Genomic DNA, 23,406 nt, shown 5'->3' on the forward strand with positions numbered 1-23,406 from the left:
TTGTATAGAATTCGCGTTATCGTATTTTTTTGAGCTTCGTTTTTTTTTATATATTTTCATGATTCGTCGACATGTAAATAACAATAGTTTTATTATATACTAACATCTAAATATAAATATTATTTCAACAAATTTTGTAACACATTTATATTATGTTAGCCACAGTGATGAGCAAAAACAAACATACACCTTTCAAAATCGATTACTTTTTCTTAAATTCTATCAAGTGACGAATTTTTTGATATACTACAAGAACTAATTTAATCAATCGGTCTATTGATCGAATTTTAAAAAAGTTATCCTGTTTTAAAAGGTACTGACTCAGTTTTGTTCTTTACTGCATACAATGGCATAGTCGTGATTAATGTAGCTGTAGCATATAATAACACTACATAAAATTTATTTTGATCTACATAAAATATTGTAAATAGCATAGTTCTGCGAGTGGTATGTACTTGGTTTGATTTCTTTTAATGGGCAAGCGCCGTTGTAAAAATTAGAAGGAAGCCTCTTCAAAAGGTAGATGTCGCCTTGGTAACCGGAAAACTTCTAGAAGTAAATCAAGTTTCAGTAAAACCGTGTCGCAAAATAATAATTCTACTTCTTCAACATAAATTTTTCTGTCGTATAATAAATAAATACAATAAATTTTCTTGTCGTGCCAACATCTTGAAATACATCGAATAGGAAGAAGTATCTCCTTTGATTCATGATGTATTTTCGAGCGACGCCGCAGCCATGATTGTTTAGTTTCGGGGGGATGAAAAGTGAACGCGAGCGAGGGATTTGAATGAAACGCGTACGAACATAACGTGCCGACTTATTTCTGTGTTTAACGAGCGTGCCGGTTACTTCAGAGATATGGTAAGCGATAGCATTACTTCGTGTATCGGTTAAGTGTCCATCCCGGACGAATAGTTTTCGCGCGAATTTTCAGGTGTTACGATTGTTGTTGGGTGCCGCCGCTACCGCGGCGCAACATTGCACTTTCAAACTTTCGATCGATTTGTACCCGATGTTGGGACTGTAAAGTAAAATACCTATCGAATATGGGCGACTTTTCCCGCGACTTTCTTTCGATTTCTCGACGATCAATTGGTCTCTTGTATGAATTGACTGTCGTTTTTCCATAAACGTTCGAAAACGTAACCGGGTATTACACCGCATATAAATCGATATATACTTATAAGTGTATGCTGTATGTGTGCGTGCATAGGCGCGTTTGTCTGTGTTTTGCTTGGTGTGACGCTCGAACGTTTGTATGTATACATGCATCTATACAGGTACTACAAGGAATCGTGGTTCAGGAACGCCCCTTTTTACGATACGATCGAATTTCTTTCCCGCGCAATTTCTGAGATATAATAAAATATTAATTATTCGGAATTTTCAATTATATGTAATCGTTTCGATTGATATGTAGCTCGATTTTAACACGACTGTATAATTATTCTTGCTTGAGCGATGATTTATGTCATCGTAACAAGACTTTTAATTTATGTTAATTGCGATGCTTTTCAGAAAATGTATGACATATCTAATGGATATGAATAATTAATGATTGGGGAAAATAGAAGATTTTTAAATGCGTCTATCACATATACGTATATATATACGACTGCTTTATATTGGCAAAGATATTATTCCACTTTTATAATGCAATTTCGATTTTGATGTTGATGGGTGTGTTAGTTAAATATATGTTTAATATAGCTTTTTTAATCAAATGGAAACATTTGAAATAGTAGATTGTTGAATACTACATAGGAAGCATTTCATTTAAGCTTATAAATGTTTCCTGCGTTTAATGTTTGCTAAAGATAGCATATTACTAAATCAGTTATCACACTTAGTAGTAGGAGAATATTTTTAGTCAAAGCCTGATGTGCTCTTATGTAAAATATGTATCAGAAAGAGGTGAATGAATATATGAATCATGTTACTATATTAATAAAGATACAAATAAAACACAAGACATCTTTAATATTTCATATTTTCTACTTTGCTCTATTTTCACTTGAACAAAAAGAAATAAAACACATATAACACTTGTTATTATGTTCTTTGTTATGTCTTACAAGTATAATAATTTGTTTTAGGAAATTTAGACATTTCTTTGAAATGTGGTTACGAAGTGAACATGTTAGCAGAAGACTGCGTGGTCGTTTAAACATAAGCAGTATATCCAGATCAAAAATTTCAAATCATCGAATACAGTTCAGCAGTCTAAGGAAACTTCCATCAATTGGTAATAATAGTCATCGTATTAATAAACCAAATAAATGCAGCAGATTAACACGCTGGAGACGTAGATGCACACATTTCCTGAAAGAAGTAAGCATCAACAAGTTACTTAAGTTAGAAACTTGAATTATCTTCCGTGTACATGACACATTCATCTTTCGTATGATCATGGTACTGTTATTCGCTTATTATAAATGATCTTTGCAGGTCATTTATTAAAACAAAACTTGACTGTTTCTTAAAAAAGAAATACTTTCTAACTAATCAGCGATTAATGGTTAAAAAGAGTGACTGACTAACTCACAAGGATGTTATGTAATTAGATTTGTTAGACCTACAATCGAAGCCATTTGGTTACTATAAGGAAGCCAATTCAGTTTTGTTAAAAAGATTGTTATCTTCGTAGGCTTGTAAAGAAAATGTTTTACATTTTGCGAAGTCTACACCTATTAGACGAGAGAGAGGACCTCGTAGAAGAAAATGCATAAAGCGGTCAATGGTTACTTCAACTCCGTTACATCGATCAGCTCAAAAAGATGCAGTTGCTGTAAGTTATTAAAAATCATAAATAATCTAATTAGATTACGACGCATTTTTTTTTACGCGATGAAACTTGTATGATTTACAATCCTTTCAGCCATCAAAATGCACAACAGTATCAAAAGTTTCTGAAGAATCTAAAGAAAACTGGAATACAACTATTCTATCCCTGTATTCATCGATTTTAAACACAGATGCCTGCTGTTCCTCAATATCCACTATACATGATTTCAAGCCTTCCATTCCAAGTGTATCATCACTGACAAATCTAATGCCTCCAGCATCTATAGGATCACACACAGACCTTTCATGTGCATTAGATGATGAAGAAAACAAGAATAATGGTACACAAATTCATTGTGACACTATGAATCAGTTTATTTGAAATATGAATTAAATACTATTTCGTTTGATTACAGATTCCAGTTCAGTTTATTACACTGCTCCTTGTTTGGAAACAGACACACCTGATGAATACTATAATTTAATACATTCTACATCTATGTATGGAACTCGTACTTTCCCAGCAGACAAGTATTTTCCAAATGGAAAATACGCACTTAGCAACAATAATGAGAATAGCAGTAATTTATCGAAAAATCAATATTCACTCGACAGTCATTCACCGAAATATGAGTCAGGGTTTAATACTACGAAGTATAATGCATCAACCATGTACAGTATAAATCATCATCATTCATCTGACACAAATGGGAACGTTACGGAAAAATATGATTCCGATGATATCGATAGCGATTACCATGATGGCGAATATATGGAGGTCGGAAGCGAGGAAATAGTAGAAAGTTGCGATGTAGAGAATATGGTTACTCATGTTCAGGAAGACTGGGAGCCATTCGACCCTTATGTCTTCATCAAGCATTTACCACCCTTAACCCCGGCAATGAGAGCTAGATGTCCTGCTCTTCCACTTAAAACACGCAGCAGTCCAGAATTTAGTCTAGTATTAGATTTGGTACGTTTACTTTCGAGCCGAATTTTAACTTATAAAAATTTTGAATGGCCTTTTGAACTAAAAAAATTAAGAATTTTTGAGTAGAGATATATATTTTTGTTATATAGGATGAAACGTTGGTTCACTGCAGTTTACAAGAACTTTCGGATGCAGCGTTTCGTTTTCCAGTTGTCTTTCAAGATGTAACATACACCGTGTTTGTCAGAACACGACCATACTTTCGTGAATTTTTAGAACATGTTTCATCATTATACGAAGTCATTCTTTTTACCGCGAGTAAGCGTGTTTACGCAAACAAGTTAATGAATCTGTTAGATCCAACAAGGAAATTGATAAAGTATCGTCTGTTCAGAGAACACTGTGTTTGTGTTAACGGAAATTATATCAAAGATCTGTCTATATTGGGTAGAGATTTATCCAAAACTGTTATTATTGATAATAGTCCTCAAGCATTTGGATATCAGGTAAATATGAATTGGTAAAAAATATTTGGAATTTTTTCTTATTCTTAACAAATATTTCTATTACAGTTGGAAAATGGTATCCCTATAGAGAGCTGGTTCGCTGACCGTTCGGATAATGAGCTAATGAAGTTGTTACCTTTTTTAGAGAACTTAGTAAGCTGGGTGAGTATTCGTATTTAATAATTAACTTGTTTCTGTGCAATACCGTTATTAATGTACAAAATATTAATTTTGTAGGGAGGAGATGTTAGACCACGCATTAGAGAACAGTTTCGACTTTTTAGTTTTTTACCACCAGATTAATTTAGGTACTAAGCACAATATTAATGTGGAAGAATCAGCCTACATAGGTATTTATACGTATGTACATCATAAAAATGCGTGCAATAATACACGTCAAAAAATTATATAATTTGCAATAATAATCATATTTATAAGTACGTCCAGTGAAAAAGATGTTTAACAGAAGAAATAATTGCTTTTGCAAGGATATTTATATTGATTTATTCATGATGAATTTGATTGTATTATATCGTCCAAATATGGATGATACTTCTCAAAGAAGTATTTCCCCCATAATTTCGTCTAAATTAATCTTATAACATTAATGTGAGACATTTGAAAATTAACATTTTAATACTTTGAAATTGCGTTGTTAAGAATCATCAATCAACAACATAGTAAATATTAGAAACTATATCTATTAAACTTTGGGCAGGTACCAATCAATTAAAATGATAGATAACGAAACTTTATAGCTCACAGACCAATCAAGATTTAATAACATTGACTGCTAGAGCTTATTTATACCTTTCATACTGTATATCATTTTTAGTATTTTCCGTAAAAATTTTGAAGAAAACTAGGTTCATTTATTCATTATTAAAAGAGCTCTAGTAGTAAAAATTTGAATAAATACAGGCATCCCTCAATTTACATGTACCTTTGTAGGAACCTAATAATAGAAATGTAAATTATATCATTATGTACATAGTGTGAAATTGAGAGATGCCTAAAGCATATTTTCATCAAAAACTCACAATTATTTCATTTAACGATTATCAATACAAAAGTATTAAAATAAAATTCAGAAAATGTGCTGAATACTTTTTACAAAAGACACACGATTATGTATTCACAACTGTTTGTTTTTAATTTAAGACGTGAAACTTATCAAACTTAGTTTTAGACAGACGAATATTATAGTTGAATTGTAAAGTTAATTGCATCCGTTACATACAAAAGTATGCGAAGCACCTAATATACATTTATCTAATCACGAAACTAGCTTAAAAAGCTAACACTCACAAGATAAGATCATTGCAATAGCTATAAAAAAAAAATAGTAAAATTCATTGGTTAGAAAGAAAATATAGTTGTAGTATACAGATAAAAAAATGAATATAGAGCAAACTTCCAGTTATAAACACAAGTATCTTCCGTTTCTCACAATATTTTTACTTATATGTATATATGTATACATGTGTATAGCGTGCATATGTTTGTGTATACATACATATATATATATATACATAGCGAAAAAGAAAATCATAGCCATGTAACAGGAAATCCATGAATGGAAATACTGAGCTCGTACCTTCAGTACAAAAAAATGATTGTATTCATTGTATTTATAGTTGACTAATTCAACTTGACTGTGTTTTTAGCAAACCTGTCTGCACAAATAACGTCAGCTATATCTGTTGGAATAACGTCTTAAAACAAATTCATATTATAGTTTGTCACTATTAACCTTTTTTATTATATATTTGTTTACTGTATCGTAGTGGAAGCTACAACGTCTTCGATTCAAGCATAGTCATTATAGCAAATATGATCTCAAACGGATTACCTTCAACCCTTTCGTTCGTAAAAGTGACTATAGTAACTCTTAAAAATTGTTGATAACTCTAGTTGATTTTATATTATCAAAATTTAATTATATTTTCACGCAGTTATTGTTGCTTTGTCATATATTACATAGAAATAATTGAATAAAATTCCAGTGATTCATGTAATACAAAAATGCTATAGAAGTGAGTCTACTGGAACGAAAGGGTTGATCAGTGTATTCAAACTATAAGTGTTGAAGCTTTAGTTGAGCACTACAAGTATAAATCAATATAGATCGCAGGTTATTTGAATGCATATGTATTTATATTCGTAATTCTATGATGATTATGAATACACAATATGTATGTATCTGTATGCGCGTGAGTGTGACAACTATATTATTATAACTACACTTAATAAAATTATAGAGTTGCGTGTAATCCATAGACGGAGACCTATATCAAAACAAAACATCCATGCAAAATAATTTAGCAGAACGAGAAGAATGTGAGAATTTATATCTTGTAGTCCTTGCTATACTTCAAGATCACACGATATGTTTCGCATTACAAATTCACAGATGTGTAAGATCGATCCTGTTACGAAGAAATTGTAGAACTGCTTGAATTCTTGTTTAAATTGAACATTCTTTGTTGATAGATCTTTTAATAGACCCGATAAGAAAAAGTATTATTATCATACTGTAGAACGAGGCTTATTGAAATGAGTCATTTTTTTAAGTTCTGTATATTCATGTTGCATAAAAGTGGAATCGGTGTTCCATTACTACAATTTGTTCTGTACAGTCTTCATTTCATACAATGACTTCTATGCTTACTTTCATTTGATAATCAATCATAAATCACTTACACCTCTGTTTAAATACTAAATCTACATTTCTGTGTAAGTTGTAATAGTATAATCTCAATCATATTTGTCAACCACGGATATGATCGTGAACTAAAAATAAAAGTAGGAAGATTATACAAGAAAAATACATGCTTGTTATGTATGTGCGAAAGAAACGTTTGTATTATTATTCTTTTTATTAATCATTTAACATTGGATATGGTAAGGTTTAAGTTATATTGAAACTGCGATCATCTCTTTTTATTTAGTAACATGCCAGCACATCAAAATACATTTACAAAGGAGGACACCTCAATAAGTTAGATATCTCTTTACAATTGATTTAGTACATAAATGTTTTAATAATGTCGATATTTCATTAAAATATAAAATTACAATCGGTATTTGCTGTATAACCGAACGCTGGAGACAAGAAGTATGTAACAGATTTAGCTTAATTATTAGAAATACAGACATAATAGTGATGTAAAATCGCATAAATATTAAATATTTATTTACAGAACCAGTTTCGTATGATATAAAATCACTTGAACATTGTATCAATGACTTATACTTAGATTGGGTAGTATTTTATAATATAAAAGTAAGTCGTTTTAAATACAATTTTTAAAAATACAATCATATAAGCAATATTTATAACGGAAACATCACTTGCCGTTATTTAATGGCTTTTAGTGGCGCTTAATGAAAAAATTATATATAACATGAATGCTGATAACAGGTACATTAAAATAATCCTTGGAAACAAAATTGACAATAATTATTGAATAAATATTTATTATTATTTCCGACAAATCTTTCTGTAATGCATTTAGCTTAGAAACCTTTCGTCGGTTATATACTCTTGCAGTATACCAAGAACATACATTTGGAAATATCCAAAGTCGCGTTTACTTACTTCACGCCTCCAACGTTTTGTTACTCTATTTGATCCCTATTGTTTGAGGAGAAAAACGCTGAAAAATGTCACGTGCAGTATTACATATTTAAGATAATACATTTTATGTTCAATATTAATATACTTTCTCTAAATAACAGTTATAACAAGTTAACTAACAATACTTTCTTATTATCTACACAATTTTACTATCCCACCATGCTCGAACTTCAGACACATTGAAACACATTTATTACTGCCACTGTAATAATTATTTATTCTCAGGTATTTTTGCATTTGTATCAATGTATGGTATAGTACAATAGAGACTCCCTTATCCGAACATTTATTTTTACAATATTTCAGTATCCAAACGTTCTATTATTTAAACATTACATTAATTAGGTACATTATCGCCTAGTAAAAGATTACAATGAAATTTTTAGATAATAGAATGTTTTGGTAGCAGCATATTACAAAAATAAACCTCTAGATAAGAGAGTTTCTACTGTGTATGTATTACATTTTTATTGTAATTTTTCAAGATATTTCAGCTTCATGGATTCACCTACATCTCTGACTTATTTAATAGTGTATAAAAAATCTCTTGTTACACATATCCTTTGAAATAGTTAAACTTTGTTTTGGATAGTGTTTTCATAACAACAACAAATAAAACAGATAATTAGGTAATCCCATTTAACTAAGAAATTCTGTAGTTTACTGTATCACACACTGTACCAGTTTCATAAAATCATTTCTCTGAATTTATTGAATGCTGCATAGTGTCGGCGTCACATTCTCATCTTTGCGAATGTCACGAGCGAAGCATAGGAACTTAATGTCAACGCAATCGGTATACCTGAGCTCGATGTATCCGAAGTTCGAGTTTAATTCTATCTAGTTCGCTGGACGCCGGAAATAGCATATCTCAATGCGTTTGGAGTGCTCCACGAGCAGCGTATATTTCCGCATAATATTCGCCAGTTTGTTATCAGGTAGATGTGTCGTCAGTATAGAAAAAACATGTCCAAAGACTAAGGCGTCTAATTCGTTTGGTGTCCTAAATGTAATTAAATAACAAAGTTGATCAATCCTGAACTGATTAACTAAACGAATAAATAATCGAGAGATATATAAACATATATATTTCATGTACTATGGTAAACTTCGTAACAAAATAATAACAAATCAGTCTTTGGAAAAATCAAAGTTCAAAAGAGTCTTCTGAAAGCGGTGGTAGAGATTCAAGGGATTCAGAATTCCAGAAAGTATCTTTGGATGGGTTACTAAGAATTTCAAATTCTTCAGTGGTTTCATTAAAAGCTTGTTCAAAATAATTATCTTCTATTCTCTTTGCATGATTAACAAGCCTGGGAAATTGCTTTATAAGTGTAGCAATATTTTGTACACAAGGACTAGAGTGGGACTTGAGTAGAGCCTGGATATGACCAAATACCAGTGCATCTAATTCTGTGGGCCTTTTAAATTAAAAAGAATACAAATACTGTCAAAATAAATATTAGATGAAAATTAAAATAATGATCACTTATATCATATTTAAAATAAAACTAATAGCATTTAAATACATAATTTATACTTACTTTCCTCCAGAAAAGTATTCATTGCCATTCAGTCTCTCGGATAAAGCTTTACAGCAATTTTCAACTTCAGTACATACTTCCTGTATGCTCTTACTGTACCAGCCAAGTACATTCAGTTTCTTTATGACCTCGTTTCTTTTCTGCCAGTTTAAAAAGTGATTTAAAGGCCATGGATATACACTTCCATGTCTTTCTTTAGTGACTTTGTTTAAAGTTTCTTCGTCAACCCAACAAATGTACAATTCCGCGTTTACGAGTACATTATTTACTAGAGACATGTAAGCTCTCATATCTGCCTTAGAAGTTGCAGAGAGATCATTTGATAAACTTTTACCTTTACTTTCTATGAAAGATACAATTCTATCGAATTCAGATTGTACAAGTGATCCACATTTAATGAATGGTACTCGTCCAGTGGGAGACATGTATTCAGCATTGCATCTTGATATTATTTCAACTGAAAAGTCACACATTTTAAGAAAAGCTTCTACAGCCAAACAATTTGCACAATCAGGTAATAGTATCTGCTCAACCGTAAATGGTTGATACAATGGTATCACATCAGGCAATGCCTCCTTAGCTAAACAGAAAAAAAGAGCGATTTATAAGTTTCATAGACTGCAGAGCCGATTTTATTGATATACAATCAATACTTTGTAATAAAATTAAGTACTAATAATATAAAAAAATAAAGCTTATTATCCATGAGTATCATATCTGAAAACATTTAATTGTTATGAACGGATACATAAAAACTGCAGTACTTAAGCACTATTACTCAATAGATTACTCAATAAATAGGTTAAGTATCGCACAAAACAGACATGATACAAAATATCTGTAGGAATCGAATTAAAAATTACCTTCTAATTCCATATTAATAGTATCTTCTAATAGATCACTAGGCATTTTGTTTTTATATAATGTCTTAACAACAATTCAAAATTTTAATCTTTTTCTTTACTCTTCAACTTCGTCAAATGACAGGACAGACGAGTGTCGGTAGTGTCAAACTTCTGCTTTGATTTTTCTGATGATCAACAATATTTTATAAAATTAACGTTTTGATACTAAGTAATGTTGCAATTCAAGATCAATTGTAAATACAAATATAACTATTATTTAACCAAATTAATTATTAATCAATTAACTACATAAATTAAACACTTTCATAACTAAATTCTACTGTATAGGCAGACAAATCAATTTTTTTTATAATCATATTTTTTAATATTTATTTAATTCTTACTTTATTCACTTATGTTTTGTTAAATGCATAAATATATGTGACGCGATTATGTATGGGATAGCGGATTTAATTATTTGAATACTGTAGCCATTCCCGCGCCGGAAGCGATTCAACACAGGCTGCGCAACGACTAGTGCGCTGTAAACAGCAAATTCTTTCTCTTTGAAGCACGCCAAGATGTCGAAGAGAGGTAAGTCGGTTTTCGTGACTGAAAAGAATCCAGAGAAATCCACCGGAAAATAAATAATCAGTTTGAAATTATTTCTGAAAACGATATAATAATGTTGACGACGTGTAATGGCGAAAATAAATTTTCGTTAATATTGGTGGAATTGAGAAAAATCGATGTTTATGTTGGGAGTAAATGCCGCGTTAGACGTGTCCATCGATATCAACAATTAACGTGAAATTCTTATTCTTCAAGGACGTGGTGGTTCTGCAGGAGCGAAGTTTAGGATATCACTGGGTTTACCAGTGGGAGCAGTCATTAATTGTGCTGATAATACTGGTGAGTATTTTCAAAAAAATTACAGAACTTACATATAACCTTAAAAACTGAACATGTTATGGCTGAGAATAACACATGGTGGATTGTCATTTACAGTTATTAACACATTGTACACAAAATATTTTTACTAAATTCAGAAGGGAGCTATTTGTTAATAGTTAATTTATGTAATGAGAGTTTTTTGAGAAGCTATCATGAAAAAAACTGAATTTCATGAAGAATCAGTTATTAATAGTCAGTTATCTCTAGTACAGTTAGTTTTCTATGAATTCATTTAATATTGGAGAGATAAAGTGCATATTAGTTTTATCAATACGAGTATCTAACATCAATTTTTTTTTTACAGGTGCAAAAAATTTATATGTCATTGCAGTTCAAGGAATTAAAGGCAGATTAAATCGCCTTCCAGCTGCAGGATCAGGTGATATGATTGTTGCCACGGTGAAAAAGGGAAAGCCTGAACTCAGAAAAAAGGGTAAATTTTGATTGAAAGAAAACTATATTATTTTTGCTATGGATTTCAGTTTAGTGCATGTTGTAGTTCAACCTCGATGTAATGTGTTACATTTTAAATATCGTATTTACAAGTTATCTTTATTATAGTGATGCCTGCAGTGGTAATAAGGCAACGGAAACCATTTCGGAGGAAGGATGGGGTGTTTATATACTTTGAGGACAATGCAGGTGTTATAGTAAATAATAAAGGTGAAATGAAAGGATCAGCTATTACAGGACCTGTTGCAAAAGAATGTGCAGATTTATGGCCCAGGATTGCTTCCAATGCTAGCAGTATCGCTTAAAACATACTGTATAAATTTATTGTCCTTAATAAAATATATTTGAGCAATTGCTCAACACTTCTTTTGTATTTATTTTTTATAGTTATAGTATTTTTTATATTTATTGTTTATATTTTATTTTTGTCAAGTAAATTGAATTTACCTAGCAGTATAAAATCATAATTAGATTAAATATAAGAAACAAATACTAACTTGAAATGTGAAATCATAGAAGATAGTAGGGATTTTGGAAAGAGCAGAAACCGTACAAAAAAAGCAAGGAATATAATTTACAGATTTTGATTATTGACAGCCTTTAAAATTTCGTTTGTAAATAATAGGAAAACGGAATAACGGTGAGGATATCAAACAAGAAGTGTATATGCCGTAGATAATCTGCACACTTTGTTGGCTTGATCATGAGATCCTGTTCGGTTTCAAGTATTTTCGATGGTCACGTAACATCTTATTGAAGGTATTAATAAAAAATGGAAAAGAAGGTTAAAAACTGTGTTTACAAACAAATAGTAATAAATTGTTGAATTTAGTCTACAATTTTGTTTAATCTATTCCTAAAAAAAATGAACTGCGTAAATATGAAATATGAAATAATACAATTGTAGTCTGTTATTATTACAGTTTCTTGAAAGAAGAAGATACAATCTCCATCCTATTTGTATAATCCATTATGTGCTAAGAGTAGTATAGACAGTTATTACGATCATTGATAAACTTAATCTCTCTCTTTGAAGAATTGGTCACAATTACATTAAACATTGCCTCAATTTAAGAGGCAACGTTTATAGATTGATACGAGAAGCAAATAGAATCAGATTGTAGTCTTTAACGAGAAATCTTGGTTTTCAGATGCTGGCATATAGCGCACGTGCATGAGAAATCAGCTGTTCTCAATCGTAGCGCCAACTGGTGGATGACGCTTCAGACATCAGGCAAACGAAAGCGAGGTAGATTTTTGTGTTACGATTTTATCAAGTGATTGCCTGTATTTGTTAAACGGCCAGCTACAGACAATGCGATTCGCTATTGAACATAAAATGGTGCTTTTAATTCGCGTGCGTGCATCTCGCGTTGTTGAGTAACGGGTCCAGAGATCTTCGAAATAATCGCACTCTCTCTCTCACTCTCAGGTGAGGTTAGAATTCTCAAGACAAAAAGCTTCCCTTGAATTCTATATAATCGAAGATCGTTACAAAGGAATAATATCATTTCAAACGAAGTCATTGTGTTTACTTGCAGAACATTACGCGTAAACAGGAAAATTCAATGTTTAATTCAGTTTTGTTGAGCATGCCATACTATTCGAGAATTGCAAAAACATTACTTTGATTCATTTCCGGCATAGGTAAAGAGTTGACTGTCTTTCCTTTGTTTCGAGTATCTAGCAAGGGAATGTTCGTTATTTTTCAGATTTATTTAAAAAATAATACAGTATATAGTCATTAATCGTTGTAAAAGTTGTATTACATAAATCGGTTATTCTGAATTCATTATTTTAATGAGTGGACTTGCTCGTAATGACCAATTTTCTCATTATTCAGTTTTAGGAAGAGGAACAACGGTTTTATCATAGATGACTACATCAGACTTGCGAAGACATCGATCTTTTATTTAATTGGTAAGTACGATTGTTAGATCAAAGCAATTGTCTGATTTGTTGATAATCGTTGACTACCAACACAAGTACAGTCGCGCGCTGTAGCGTAACTGCATTCTTTTATCTGCAGTTGTCACGACATTCAAATCTACTTTGCATTATCCGATCGCGTATCCTATGTGTTAACCTCTAAACCTACGATTGGATAACTTTAGGTCATATTGAGTATTAAGATCGAATTTCAGATAAGGGGAAACTAATCTAATTAAATGTTGTTTTATTGAAGCGAATTGATCAGCAATCTGTATAGTAAATGAAGATACAAAGTATTATTAAGTTAATGTAAAAAGCGCGATTCAATTAAATTACTATCCGATTAATTACGCGATTCTCATAATCTGTTTCCAACACACACAGTTATGCGTATTCTATAAACATTAGTTACCACAAATTTTTGGGATATTTACAATAATGAAAGTTTGATGATTAATTTGAAAAACCATAAAGAAGTCGATCGTTATTGTTATGAAATCTACGTGTTTGTAAATCGATGCTGGAACATATTAGATCAAGGACTGCGGAATTGGGTCATAACGTAAATTTTGAAAAGCGAAACGCATGTATGGAAGACGCGGTCTATTGAGAACAGTTGGCGCCTAATTTACTGTAATAGATCGATTAAGTCTCGAGTTCGTGAACAGAGGTATTGAAGGATCGAATCGACCGCTTCCTCGTGTAAACATAACCAGAGGCAATTGTCTCTGCCAGTAACAGACGAAACTTTCGTACGTCAAGTTCAAGTAACCGCGAAAGGAAACGTGTGTAGTAAATTTGCGCGGGTAAATGCATTTCGTTTACATTGTTACTTGTCCATCATGAACTTATGGCTACCGGACCCGAGGATGTGGTTGACGTTCGATTCGGACTCGAATTGGGTAAATAATATTTGCAAACAATTACAATTAAAGTAACAGCAATAATCATGACGATCTTTTGTACTATTTATGCGCTGTTATCGACCATTATTTAATACAATTTCATTGTTTATACAATAAGCGATTTCGAAGATTTTCGACTGATTACAAACCGATTACTAATTTTAAAAGCAAGCTGCATCAGATTGATCACCGAACACACTACATAGTTCCTGAATCAAAATCGGTGGCTTAACCTCAATAGGCTAATGCACTGTTAGCATATTTGAAAAATGGCGCCATGCCTATGTTTGAATCGCTAAAAGTTACTCATTCCATTTACAAAAGCATCTCATATTTTTTTTTTGTTAATTTTATAGTATCGTAAGCCGTCAATAAATAGGCACGTGTTGCAGACGGAGTGAGTATTCTAATTTCGTGATTGTTCGATTCAGAAAATCGTGACTTGGCACCGGATTCCGTAGTGCGAATACCGAGCTCGATTCATCTGTTGTTATCTGGAAAGGCGGGCTGCCCTACTTATTTATATTTATGTATTGGAGACCGCGACCAAACGGGACACGATACGATTTGTCGTGAACGTGGCCGAGTTTCGCGCTGGGAATTCAACACGACCACGTAATTTCGTTACTTTCATTCAATTCCGTCGTTTACCGTATCAACGTCACTTGAACGCCGCTAGATCTAATTACGAATCCATTGAACACGTTTGTAAACTTATTTACAAAGTGTTGCCTGCCTTATTGGTTTGTTTGCTGGAATCTCACATACTTTCTTATTGATGTATAAACATCCAACGTAGGTTTTTCGATTCATCCGAATGTTGAATTCAGCACCATATTATTTTCTACCGAATTTAGAAAACTACCAAAGAGATGAAAATAATTTGGAAATACACAATTACGGCGAATTAGTTATGTCATTCTGCGCAGATAAACTAATAAGCGGAAGATAAAGCGACAGCTATTTGTAACAGAAGAAAGAGACGGCATTTAAAATTCTCTTATCGATTGATCCGACAGGTTCACAGATAACCGATACTACGGAACCTTGCTTGAAGTATCTGCTCACTCGTTATCTGCAGTTCCTCCGGATCGATAAAGCACGAAATCGCGCAAAAACGGACGCTTTTCCGCTATTAGCCTAACGACGATACCGAGAAACGATTAATTGATTCAGTCGTCATACCGATCGCAGTTAAGTTATCCGATTGCGTGCGCCAGGAACGCGTTACGTAAAGCTCCTCTTCTTGCGGTAAGCAACAATGGTAACGGCCGGGCAATTGTTTAAGAAAGATTCGATAGAACGCGTGGGCAGCTCTCTGTAGTCTCGCCCTATTTACCCCCCTAACAATATTGGAAACCGGAAAGGATATCGGGTAAATAGAAGTACATACACGGGGAGAAACATCCTCTGTTGTCCGCTTTTCGAGGTAGTCGCCCGACGATATTAGATTCTGCCGTTGCCGACAATGCATCGGCGGATCACACCTTTTAAATCTGAAAAGGTGAGAAATAAACTTTTTAGAGAGAGAGATGTAATGTTATCTCATATCTGAGGCATTAGTATTACTATTTTGTGGACTTTTCAACTGTACTTCGTTTTTCTTGGCCCGATGGACAATTTTCTAGACTATTTCTTAATTATTTTTCTTGAATACCAGGGACAATTTTCTAAACTACCTTTTAAGTATATAAAAATGAAAAAACATTAGTATTTGATCTTGGACTAGCAATTTTCACGGCTCTATATTTAGGTAATTAACACAATCTACCGAGACGAAGTTGCGAGGAATCGTCCTCGCTCTCAGCCGATGCGACAACCGTATAATTCTCAGAGGCTACCAGTTGCCATTTACGTCCATGGGGATTCCCGGAGACCTCAGAATATCTGATCACGTAACTTTCTACACCTTTGACTCACGTCAGAGAGATTACCGTTAATGAACGGTGAACGCGAAAACAACGGGAGAAAGAAATAACCGAACCCATTTTCGGGGAAATGAAACGAATTTTCACGAACCGAAGAGGTGTGAAATTATTGACTTTTCAGTTTCAATACACCCACGCCTTGTTTTTTACCTTTACGCAGAAGAACAGAGAATTAAATGTCAGGGAGTTGCGCTAAGTTTTCAACGCTGCATCGTTGTCTTATTAACTTCGCTCTGTACATTTGTCCCGTGGGATTTATACGATAGCCAGGTTTTTCGAGTAAAGAATTGCCAACGTATGGAGACGTGCAGAAATTATTCTATTAAACTACTCTTTGCATATAACGTGAGAAAAAATAAATAGGTTTTCAGGAAAATTATAATCTAGTGATATCCATATGTATAATTCTATATGTACAATTTTAATTAATAACAGATCACGACAGACCCGAATAAGAGGCGCAAAAATACGTTGATCTAATTCTAGATAAACAATTCATCGATATTTTATTCTTAACTGGTATATAAAATACTAACAACATGGAAAGTTAATCTTCTATCACAAAATGAAATGGAAATGCAATGTTAAGGTTACTCATGATCCCAGAATAACCAGCGAATTCAAAAATTCCAAAAAATCGAAGTAATTCATCGAATGTAATAAATAGTACAAAACTAAGATTCTCGACAATTATTATCCTTTTAGAAAATGTTTTTACAAGTCATCTTAACAATATCCTAATAGTTTGATGGAGTTATAGGAAAGCTATTTCACGTGAGAAGGTAACCATGAATATTCGTTCACGACTGAGTACATATACCTTTATACATATAACGTGAAGGGTTAACTTTCCACCGCTGTTCTGATAAAAATTCATAACATTACCTGTTGGTTCTGGCCTTTATCACGTCCGGCCACCTCGATAAGGATCACTACGCTAAAATCCTTTTTTCCCTGCGCGACTCCTAAGCTCGCCTCCCACCTCGGAGCAGGCGAACGACGGCGCGTCCCTATTCGTTGTTTTCTCCACCACCTGACGAGAGGTAGGACGACCGTCCACGTGGACGGGTCGCCCACATGCGTCAGGTATCGTTACCGCAGCCAATTGTTCCCGACGGCAGTGCGCGAAGGATGTTGGCCCGATCAACAGATCTCTGTGTCAGCGTTCCGTTTCTCGATAGAAAAAAAGAGAGAGAGAGAGAGAAAGAGATCCGCTTACTTTCATCGCGACGTGCCTCTCCGCCGTGACCCGCGCCGGAAAAACAGCGAAAACGAATTCTCTAGCGCGGCACAGCATCGGTTGTTCCACTTTGCTGACTCTTTTGTCCCGCGGACGACAGCCTAATAAATCGCGGCCCAACGGAGACCAATTTAGTGTGCGGTCGACTCTCGGTCGCGGTTCATTTGAACCGCAGGTGCGCGGATCTTGTCGACCCCTAAACTACACCTACCGTACGATTGTTGTCGGTTTGTGCTAAGTGAAGTGCGGTCCCGTGTTCATCTTAATCCCTGTGCAGATGTCGGAAGGGTTAACACGGCAGATGTATTCCCCGGGTCTCCGGAGGTAGTTTAGGCCTTAAACTTTTGGGGATGCTCTTGGGCTCGTTGCAGCAATTCCTGCGGTTTTTGTTCTCGTTACCAAGAGCAAATTTGTACATTGTCATCTAGCTGTACAGGTTTGAGAGATTGAATGTGCAAAGTTTATTTAATGTTTCGTTACAGTCAAATTTTCGAATTCACGAATATATTTTAGTTCTCACTAAAATTGCATTTTTAAACAAAAATTTATACGATATCTCCCCCTACACTCATTAAAAAGTAGCTACGTAGTGTCCCAGGGTCACTCGTGACCGCTAATAATCTGATACATGGATTATCGATAACAGAAATAAAAACGTTATCTCTAACATTGAAAATTTCTTTTGGAACAGCATGGTCGTCCACAACAAGCGATAGCTTATTAATCTATCGTTCTGCATTATTCGCTGCACTCATTTTCCCTGATCGATCACTCAGAATTGATTAGACACTGTATACACCAAGCAATGAAATTTATCCGATTCCGTCGCAATATAAATTACAGAAACACGCCTGTTGACTTTAAAACGCGTTCGTTCGAATTCACTTTCATTGTAGGTCGCGTTCAAACGAATCGATGCGTCCAATAAATACCCGGAGAGCAATTCGCAGCTTCGGCAACTGCGGAACCAAGAATTCCAAAACGGGTCAATTTAAACAAAATCGAAACACGTCAAAAACATCGGGACGATTCTCGTCGTGCAATAAAATGAAAAAACTTGCGCCAGCTGCGATCGCGCAGCATCGGGAAATCAATTCTCTTAGTCGATTTGAAAATTCCGCGCGAAGAAACCGCGACGTCGTACGTGCTCGATTTACTGTAATACGCACGTGCACGACGCGCATTAACGAATCCACACGTGCGGCGGCCGCCTCGGAAGAAAAACATTCAGGTTTCCTCTCGCAATTAGTATTCGGATCGAATCATGCTCGTTCCCTGTTTCAATGACTGTTCCACGTCGCGTTCTCGGTACCGCGGTGCCTCTTGCTAGGCTTTGTCATTGAATTAGCGATAATCGAATTCAAAGTCACAGATCACTAAGTGCGGCTAATTGTCCTTGGGACACGGTCCGCGTTACTCGAACAGGATTATCGGATTCGCTATCGGCCGTTGCTGTCACACGCCACGCGCCGCGTTCTTCGCCGTGCTGCACAGGTGTGAAAGTTATCTGACCGGTCGGCTACGGTGCATTCGATCCGGAAGATCGGTTCCCGAGATACCCGCAATCGAGCACGTGGCCGCAGATCGATGTGCGTGATTTTCTCAAATCGGAAGCCGATACACAACCGATCTAGAATCCGATCCGTCGATATAAATAATTTATATATTTTTTGAAAGATTAGTGCCTAGAGAGTAGGATAGCAGCTTACGGTCCTTTAACATGTTCCGTCTACTTATGTAATTCGTATTGTATCGTTTGGCTCTTTCGGTGCACCAAGAACACTAAGTGTTCCAATATATGAAAATAGTGTTACAATCGTCGGGTTTTTAATTCGAATGAGTCACTGCATCGGTTCCAATACGAGCCTTGCCAAATAGTAGATCGTCTCAGGCGCTCAGAAATTATTAAGCCAGAACTATATAAATAGGTCTCGTGAAGCTCCATTGAAGAATTCTGTTGAATGCGACTCGAACGCGTTTCAAGAATTTCATATTCGACGTATAGATAGTGTTCCTAGTAAACGGTCGATATAAGCTATAATGTCAAACGTAAATAGCTGACAATTTTCTGCAGATAATTACATTCTTGACCGCAGTTTTCACTCGCCCAGTTCCTGGAATCCATACGCTTTCGGGTACGCGTAATTTATGCCGCGAAAAAACGGTTGTTACATAATCCATCTCGGGATCTTGTAACTCTTGGGTTAGCGATTATGACATGATACTCTCTGTTGGATAAGATACGTGCAACTGAAAGAACGTGAGGTTTTCAATCGGTCGTTCGCGTGATCATAGATCGAAGTCGATTTATTTTAACACTTTCTCCGTCGACAGTTCTCCAATGATCTTTATGAGATCGTTCATAATTTTTTGAAAGTATCGTTTGTATCCATAGTCCAACAAATTATTATAACTGTTTTGGATATTAATATCTAGAAAAGAATGGTCGAACTACTCTTAAAAACAGCTTAGTCATTAAAAAGCCCATTAACAGGCTCCCGGTAAATAAATTGTTAAAAAAGCTTCTTTCCGATATACTAAACTCGTCATTCAATTTTCTAGATACTAAAATAGCTCCGAGAATATCCTCCAGCGAGATTTCATGTGTTAAATACGAGGGTAAAGATTTTTAGCAGCTGTTATTAGCGCCTACAGACGCTTCAAATTTATAGATTTAAAAAATTTACAATCTAGGTAGCTTTACATTGTTGAAAGGTCGCCGATGCAGTCGGCTGAAATGTTAAAGTTGTTGTGAGGTCGCCGTGGCAGAGGGCTCGAATGTTAACGTTTAAACGTTATCTTGTTTTATCGGCCACTCGAGCGAGGAGTGTCATAATCGCTCGATAATTGCAGCGTCGGCTGATAGCGGCGGGTCGATTATCGACGAAAATTTCATATCCCGTCGTTTGCACTTCCTTTCTCCGGGACGGTAACGAATATCCTAGTGAAAGTTCAGGCGGTTGCGTTCTCGATCATCTAACCAAGCCGATTGATTTCATACGAATCATTGAGTTCACCGCGATGTCGTAATCCCGGCGAGTTTCTGAAACGATTCGGAAAAAAAAGAGAGGCAAGAAAATGGAGAGACACGAATCTTGTCGATTTTTATCGCGAAATTGTGTTGGTAAGATACAGGTAAATCTCACTAGCCTAATTGGTCTTGGTTAGATAACGAGACAATTATGTGCTTCACGCGGACCGGCTTTTTGACCTAATTGTTGCCCGCTTGGGAAATTCTGCTGACTACAGGGAACAACTACACGAGATTCTCCACAGTCATTTCGTTACAAGAACGAGACCAAAATTTACGTAATAAAAGTAGATTGTTAATGCTCGTTGATATTTTCTTCCGCAGAGCAATGATTTCAGTATCCTTCAATTTTTATCGTAGGATTTATTTTATTGCCGTTTACGTAATCGTATTTTAGCGTTAGGTTACGTGCCGTTGATTTCTGTATCTGGGGATTTGTTTCTTACTTTACCAATTTTTATAGTTCTATACAGATATAGTTGTATGAAAATATCAAAAAGATCACGATAATATAACCGAACAAGCAACTTGAACCAAAATATCACAGTGACTTAACGAAATCATTACTATAGAATATTTATCATTGTTTTATCTATTTTATCGATTATTTTCTCCATCGATTCCCGTAGTATTAAATTCTTGTTTGAACAAAATCTTATTCAGGATTTTGTATTGAGATAAAGTTATATTCGATTGAATATTTATTCGACGTTGACGAATAAAATTTCATTCGCTAGTCTTTATCTCTTATACGACATCCGAATAAAATTTTGCCCAATTCCGAACGCAATCAATCTTTACAGTGTCGCGCAATTACGACGAACTTGTCGATTACACAATTAATTGTGCGCGAGCGCCAAAATAGTAAACTCGTGTGTCGCAAAGCCCGATCGTCTTTTCGCGAGACGAATAATCAATTAATCCCAATTGATCGAGAACTGTGTACGATCGGGGACGGGTCACGTGTCGATCCACGGACTGCGAATGGGAACGAAGAAGTTCCGACGGTTATTCGTCTTAATAATTATTTTGTGAACGCGTGTGCCTGTGCCGTTCGTACCTGAAGGATTTTCGATCGACGTGCTCGCCGCAACAATAGGTGAAGCTTCTTTATCTCGGCTATCAGTTTCGCGCGATTATGCGAGCCGCGAAGCCATCCGAATTGTCTGAGTGTTGTCACCGTCATCGAGGAATCTCGATCGAGTCGTCGCAGCCGTCTCGTTCTGTTTCGTGACGAATAAACTCGGCGATCATGTCGCATCTGAAATCGAAGAGCGGATCGTCCGACGAGTCCTCGAAGAGGGTGTCGAAGCAGGGCGAGTACCGGAGGATTCAGTTCACCTTACTGAAAGGACACCTGGAGCAACGACTTCACGAGGTAACGAGATCGTTCGGGCGGCTTTGCCGCTCGCGTTTATGCTACTATCCTACGATCACTTATCTAGAACAATGCCGGAACGGTATCACAACTACGAGGTTCTTTTCACCGTAGAACTGCGGAGTCTTTTTCTGTGAAACTTTCTGACACAGTTTCGTTTATGCTGCAACGTGATACACAAATTTCTAGAACCTGAAAGTTAAAACTTAGTTATTCGAGATTTTTTAGAAACGTAAGAATATTTAGTTGTTAAGCATTAGGATTGTTTTAAAAACGATGTCTTTAAAACCATTTTGATTAAGTATAAGTATGACTACAGTCGGTGCTATAGTGTACGAAAATAGAAAATTGTAATAGATCATGGCATTTCAGAGATTTAGTGGCCATTTTGTTGCTTTCCCTTTTGTCTTCGTTAATCTTGAATTAAGCCGTCGCATAACTATTTTTTTCATACGAAGCACGACGGATATATGAATAAATAATTTAATTCTCATAAATAATAGCACATTCAGCAGTAGAATGACATTTTTTTTATGTAAATCAGCGTACATCTGATCACACGGCAGCCATTTTCTGAGACCACTTTTTGAATATCGTGTTTTACTATAAAATTGATAAATTCGTTTAGAGAAAAACTGAGACGCATGTTTGAACAAATGGCCTGTCACAGTGCAGATAGTTCAATGTAGAATAACCGCGTAACATTTCAAATTTAACGGTGCAGCAGTTTCTGAGCTGTGTTTGATACATTTGTCGGCGGTGATCTACGAGAATAATAAGGAAATGGGCTATAGTGACAAGAGAATCATAATTATTTAAGACTCCTGAAATAGCCGTGTTCACCATGACAAAACGAGACACACCGGCATTTTTTTCAGACAGGCGACGCCGCCAGAAATACATTTGGCCACACCGCCTGCATCCTCCCTTTTCGCGTCGCGATTTCCGCCGGATAATTAATTTCGGAATCAGCGGATCTTTTGATCTGGCCCCTGATTTACGGTCTCGCCGCCGTACAATGTTATTCCGGAACTTTGTCGTCCCTTTTTAGAAAACTGCGGTATATCGGTCGTTCATATGCCACCGGAAGTTGCGACTTCTCTCACGAATTGAAATGCCGATTTGCAAACAGGAGCTGCTGAGTAATCGACCATTTCTATTCTCTCGCAAAAATTGCAATACCTTCATTTCTACGTCTTTTATCTCATTAACGTACATTTTTAATATTATTAAAATGTTAAGCTAAAATGTTAGAAAAGCGTGTCTATAAATTCACTCAATATCAAATGATCTTAACAGTAAATTTGTTCAGCAAACAATACAGATGTCAGT

The 23,406-nt window shown here is 35.0% G+C and overlaps 3 protein-coding genes across 8 annotated transcripts; 2 read left to right on the forward strand and 1 right to left on the reverse strand.

Annotated features, from left to right (window-relative positions):
* The first annotated feature begins 167 nt into the window (after positions 1-167).
* Positions 168-7,603, forward strand: LOC144469473 (uncharacterized). Of its 4 annotated transcripts, none has more exons than XM_078179811.1 (8): positions 168-864; positions 2,100-2,334; positions 2,651-2,791; positions 2,882-3,128; positions 3,204-3,760; positions 3,868-4,224; positions 4,291-4,386; positions 4,462-7,603. In XM_078179811.1, exons 2-8 carry the CDS (start codon positions 2,122-2,124, stop codon positions 4,525-4,527), a joined length of 1,677 nt encoding a protein of 558 aa, XP_078035937.1. In that variant the 5' UTR covers positions 168-864; positions 2,100-2,121; the 3' UTR covers positions 4,528-7,603. The 4 variants fall into 4 exon arrangements, with proteins under 4 accessions (XP_078035937.1, XP_078035941.1, XP_078035940.1 ...); XM_078179815.1 differs by lacking the exon at positions 168-864 and adding an exon at positions 2,452-2,559 and having other exon boundaries at positions 2,199-2,334; positions 2,635-2,791; XM_078179814.1 differs by lacking the exon at positions 168-864 and adding an exon at positions 2,452-2,559 and having other exon boundaries at positions 2,199-2,334.
* Positions 7,153-10,432, reverse strand: LOC144469474 (metaxin-2). 3 transcript variants are annotated; one of them, XM_078179818.1, is made up of 4 exons: positions 10,272-10,431; positions 9,409-9,988; positions 8,667-8,867; positions 7,153-7,883 (listed from the first exon to the last, which is right to left on the reverse strand). In XM_078179818.1, the coding sequence occupies exons 1-3, from the start codon at positions 10,315-10,317 to the stop codon at positions 8,705-8,707; spliced, it is 789 nt and encodes a 262-aa protein (XP_078035944.1). In that variant the 5' UTR covers positions 10,318-10,431; the 3' UTR covers positions 7,153-7,883; positions 8,667-8,704. The 3 variants fall into 3 exon arrangements, with proteins under 3 accessions (XP_078035944.1, XP_078035943.1, XP_078035942.1); XM_078179817.1 differs by having other exon boundaries at positions 7,153-8,867; XM_078179816.1 differs by lacking the exons at positions 7,153-7,883; positions 8,667-8,867 and adding an exon at positions 8,874-9,285 and having other exon boundaries at positions 10,272-10,432.
* A 318-nt stretch (positions 10,433-10,750) lies between these two features.
* Rpl23 (ribosomal protein L23) lies at positions 10,751-12,022 on the forward strand. Its single transcript, XM_078179819.1, has 4 exons — positions 10,751-10,847; positions 11,082-11,165; positions 11,512-11,640; positions 11,769-12,022. The coding sequence occupies exons 1-4, from the start codon at positions 10,835-10,837 to the stop codon at positions 11,963-11,965; spliced, it is 423 nt and encodes a 140-aa protein (XP_078035945.1). The 5' UTR covers positions 10,751-10,834; the 3' UTR covers positions 11,966-12,022.
* The last annotated feature ends 11,384 nt before the right edge of the window (positions 12,023-23,406 follow it).

The sequence above is a fragment of the Augochlora pura genome, chromosome 4, assembly GCF_028453695.1.
Source record: "Augochlora pura isolate Apur16 chromosome 4, APUR_v2.2.1, whole genome shotgun sequence".
Classification (NCBI taxonomy): Eukaryota; Metazoa; Arthropoda; class Insecta; order Hymenoptera; family Halictidae; genus Augochlora; species Augochlora pura.

Bases quoted from the DNA above. Each gene is read 5' to 3' on its own strand.
- LOC144469474 (XM_078179816.1), bottom strand. From the start codon at position 10,317: ATGCCTAGTGATCTATTAGAAGATACTATTAATATGGAATTAGAAG. The intron at 9,989-10,271 runs GTAATTTTTAAT...TTTTCTGTTTAG, and splicing joins TATTAATATGGAATTAGAAG to CTAAGGAGGCATTGCCTGAT. The intron at 9,286-9,408 runs GTAAGTATAAAT...TTAATTTAAAAG, and splicing joins GAATACTTTTCTGGAGGAAA to GCCCACAGAATTAGATGCAC.
- Rpl23 (XM_078179819.1), top strand. The intron at 11,166-11,511 runs GTGAGTATTTTC...TTTTTTTTACAG, and splicing joins TAATTGTGCTGATAATACTG to GTGCAAAAAATTTATATGTC. The intron at 11,641-11,768 runs GTAAATTTTGAT...TCTTTATTATAG, and splicing joins GCCTGAACTCAGAAAAAAGG to TGATGCCTGCAGTGGTAATA.
- LOC144469473 (XM_078179811.1), top strand. From the start codon at position 2,122: ATGTGGTTACGAAGTGAACATGTTAGCAGAAGACTGCGTGGTCGTTTA. The intron at 2,335-2,650 runs GTAAGCATCAAC...TTATCTTCGTAG, and splicing joins GCACACATTTCCTGAAAGAA to GCTTGTAAAGAAAATGTTTT. The intron at 2,792-2,881 runs GTAAGTTATTAA...CAATCCTTTCAG, and splicing joins CTCAAAAAGATGCAGTTGCT to CCATCAAAATGCACAACAGT.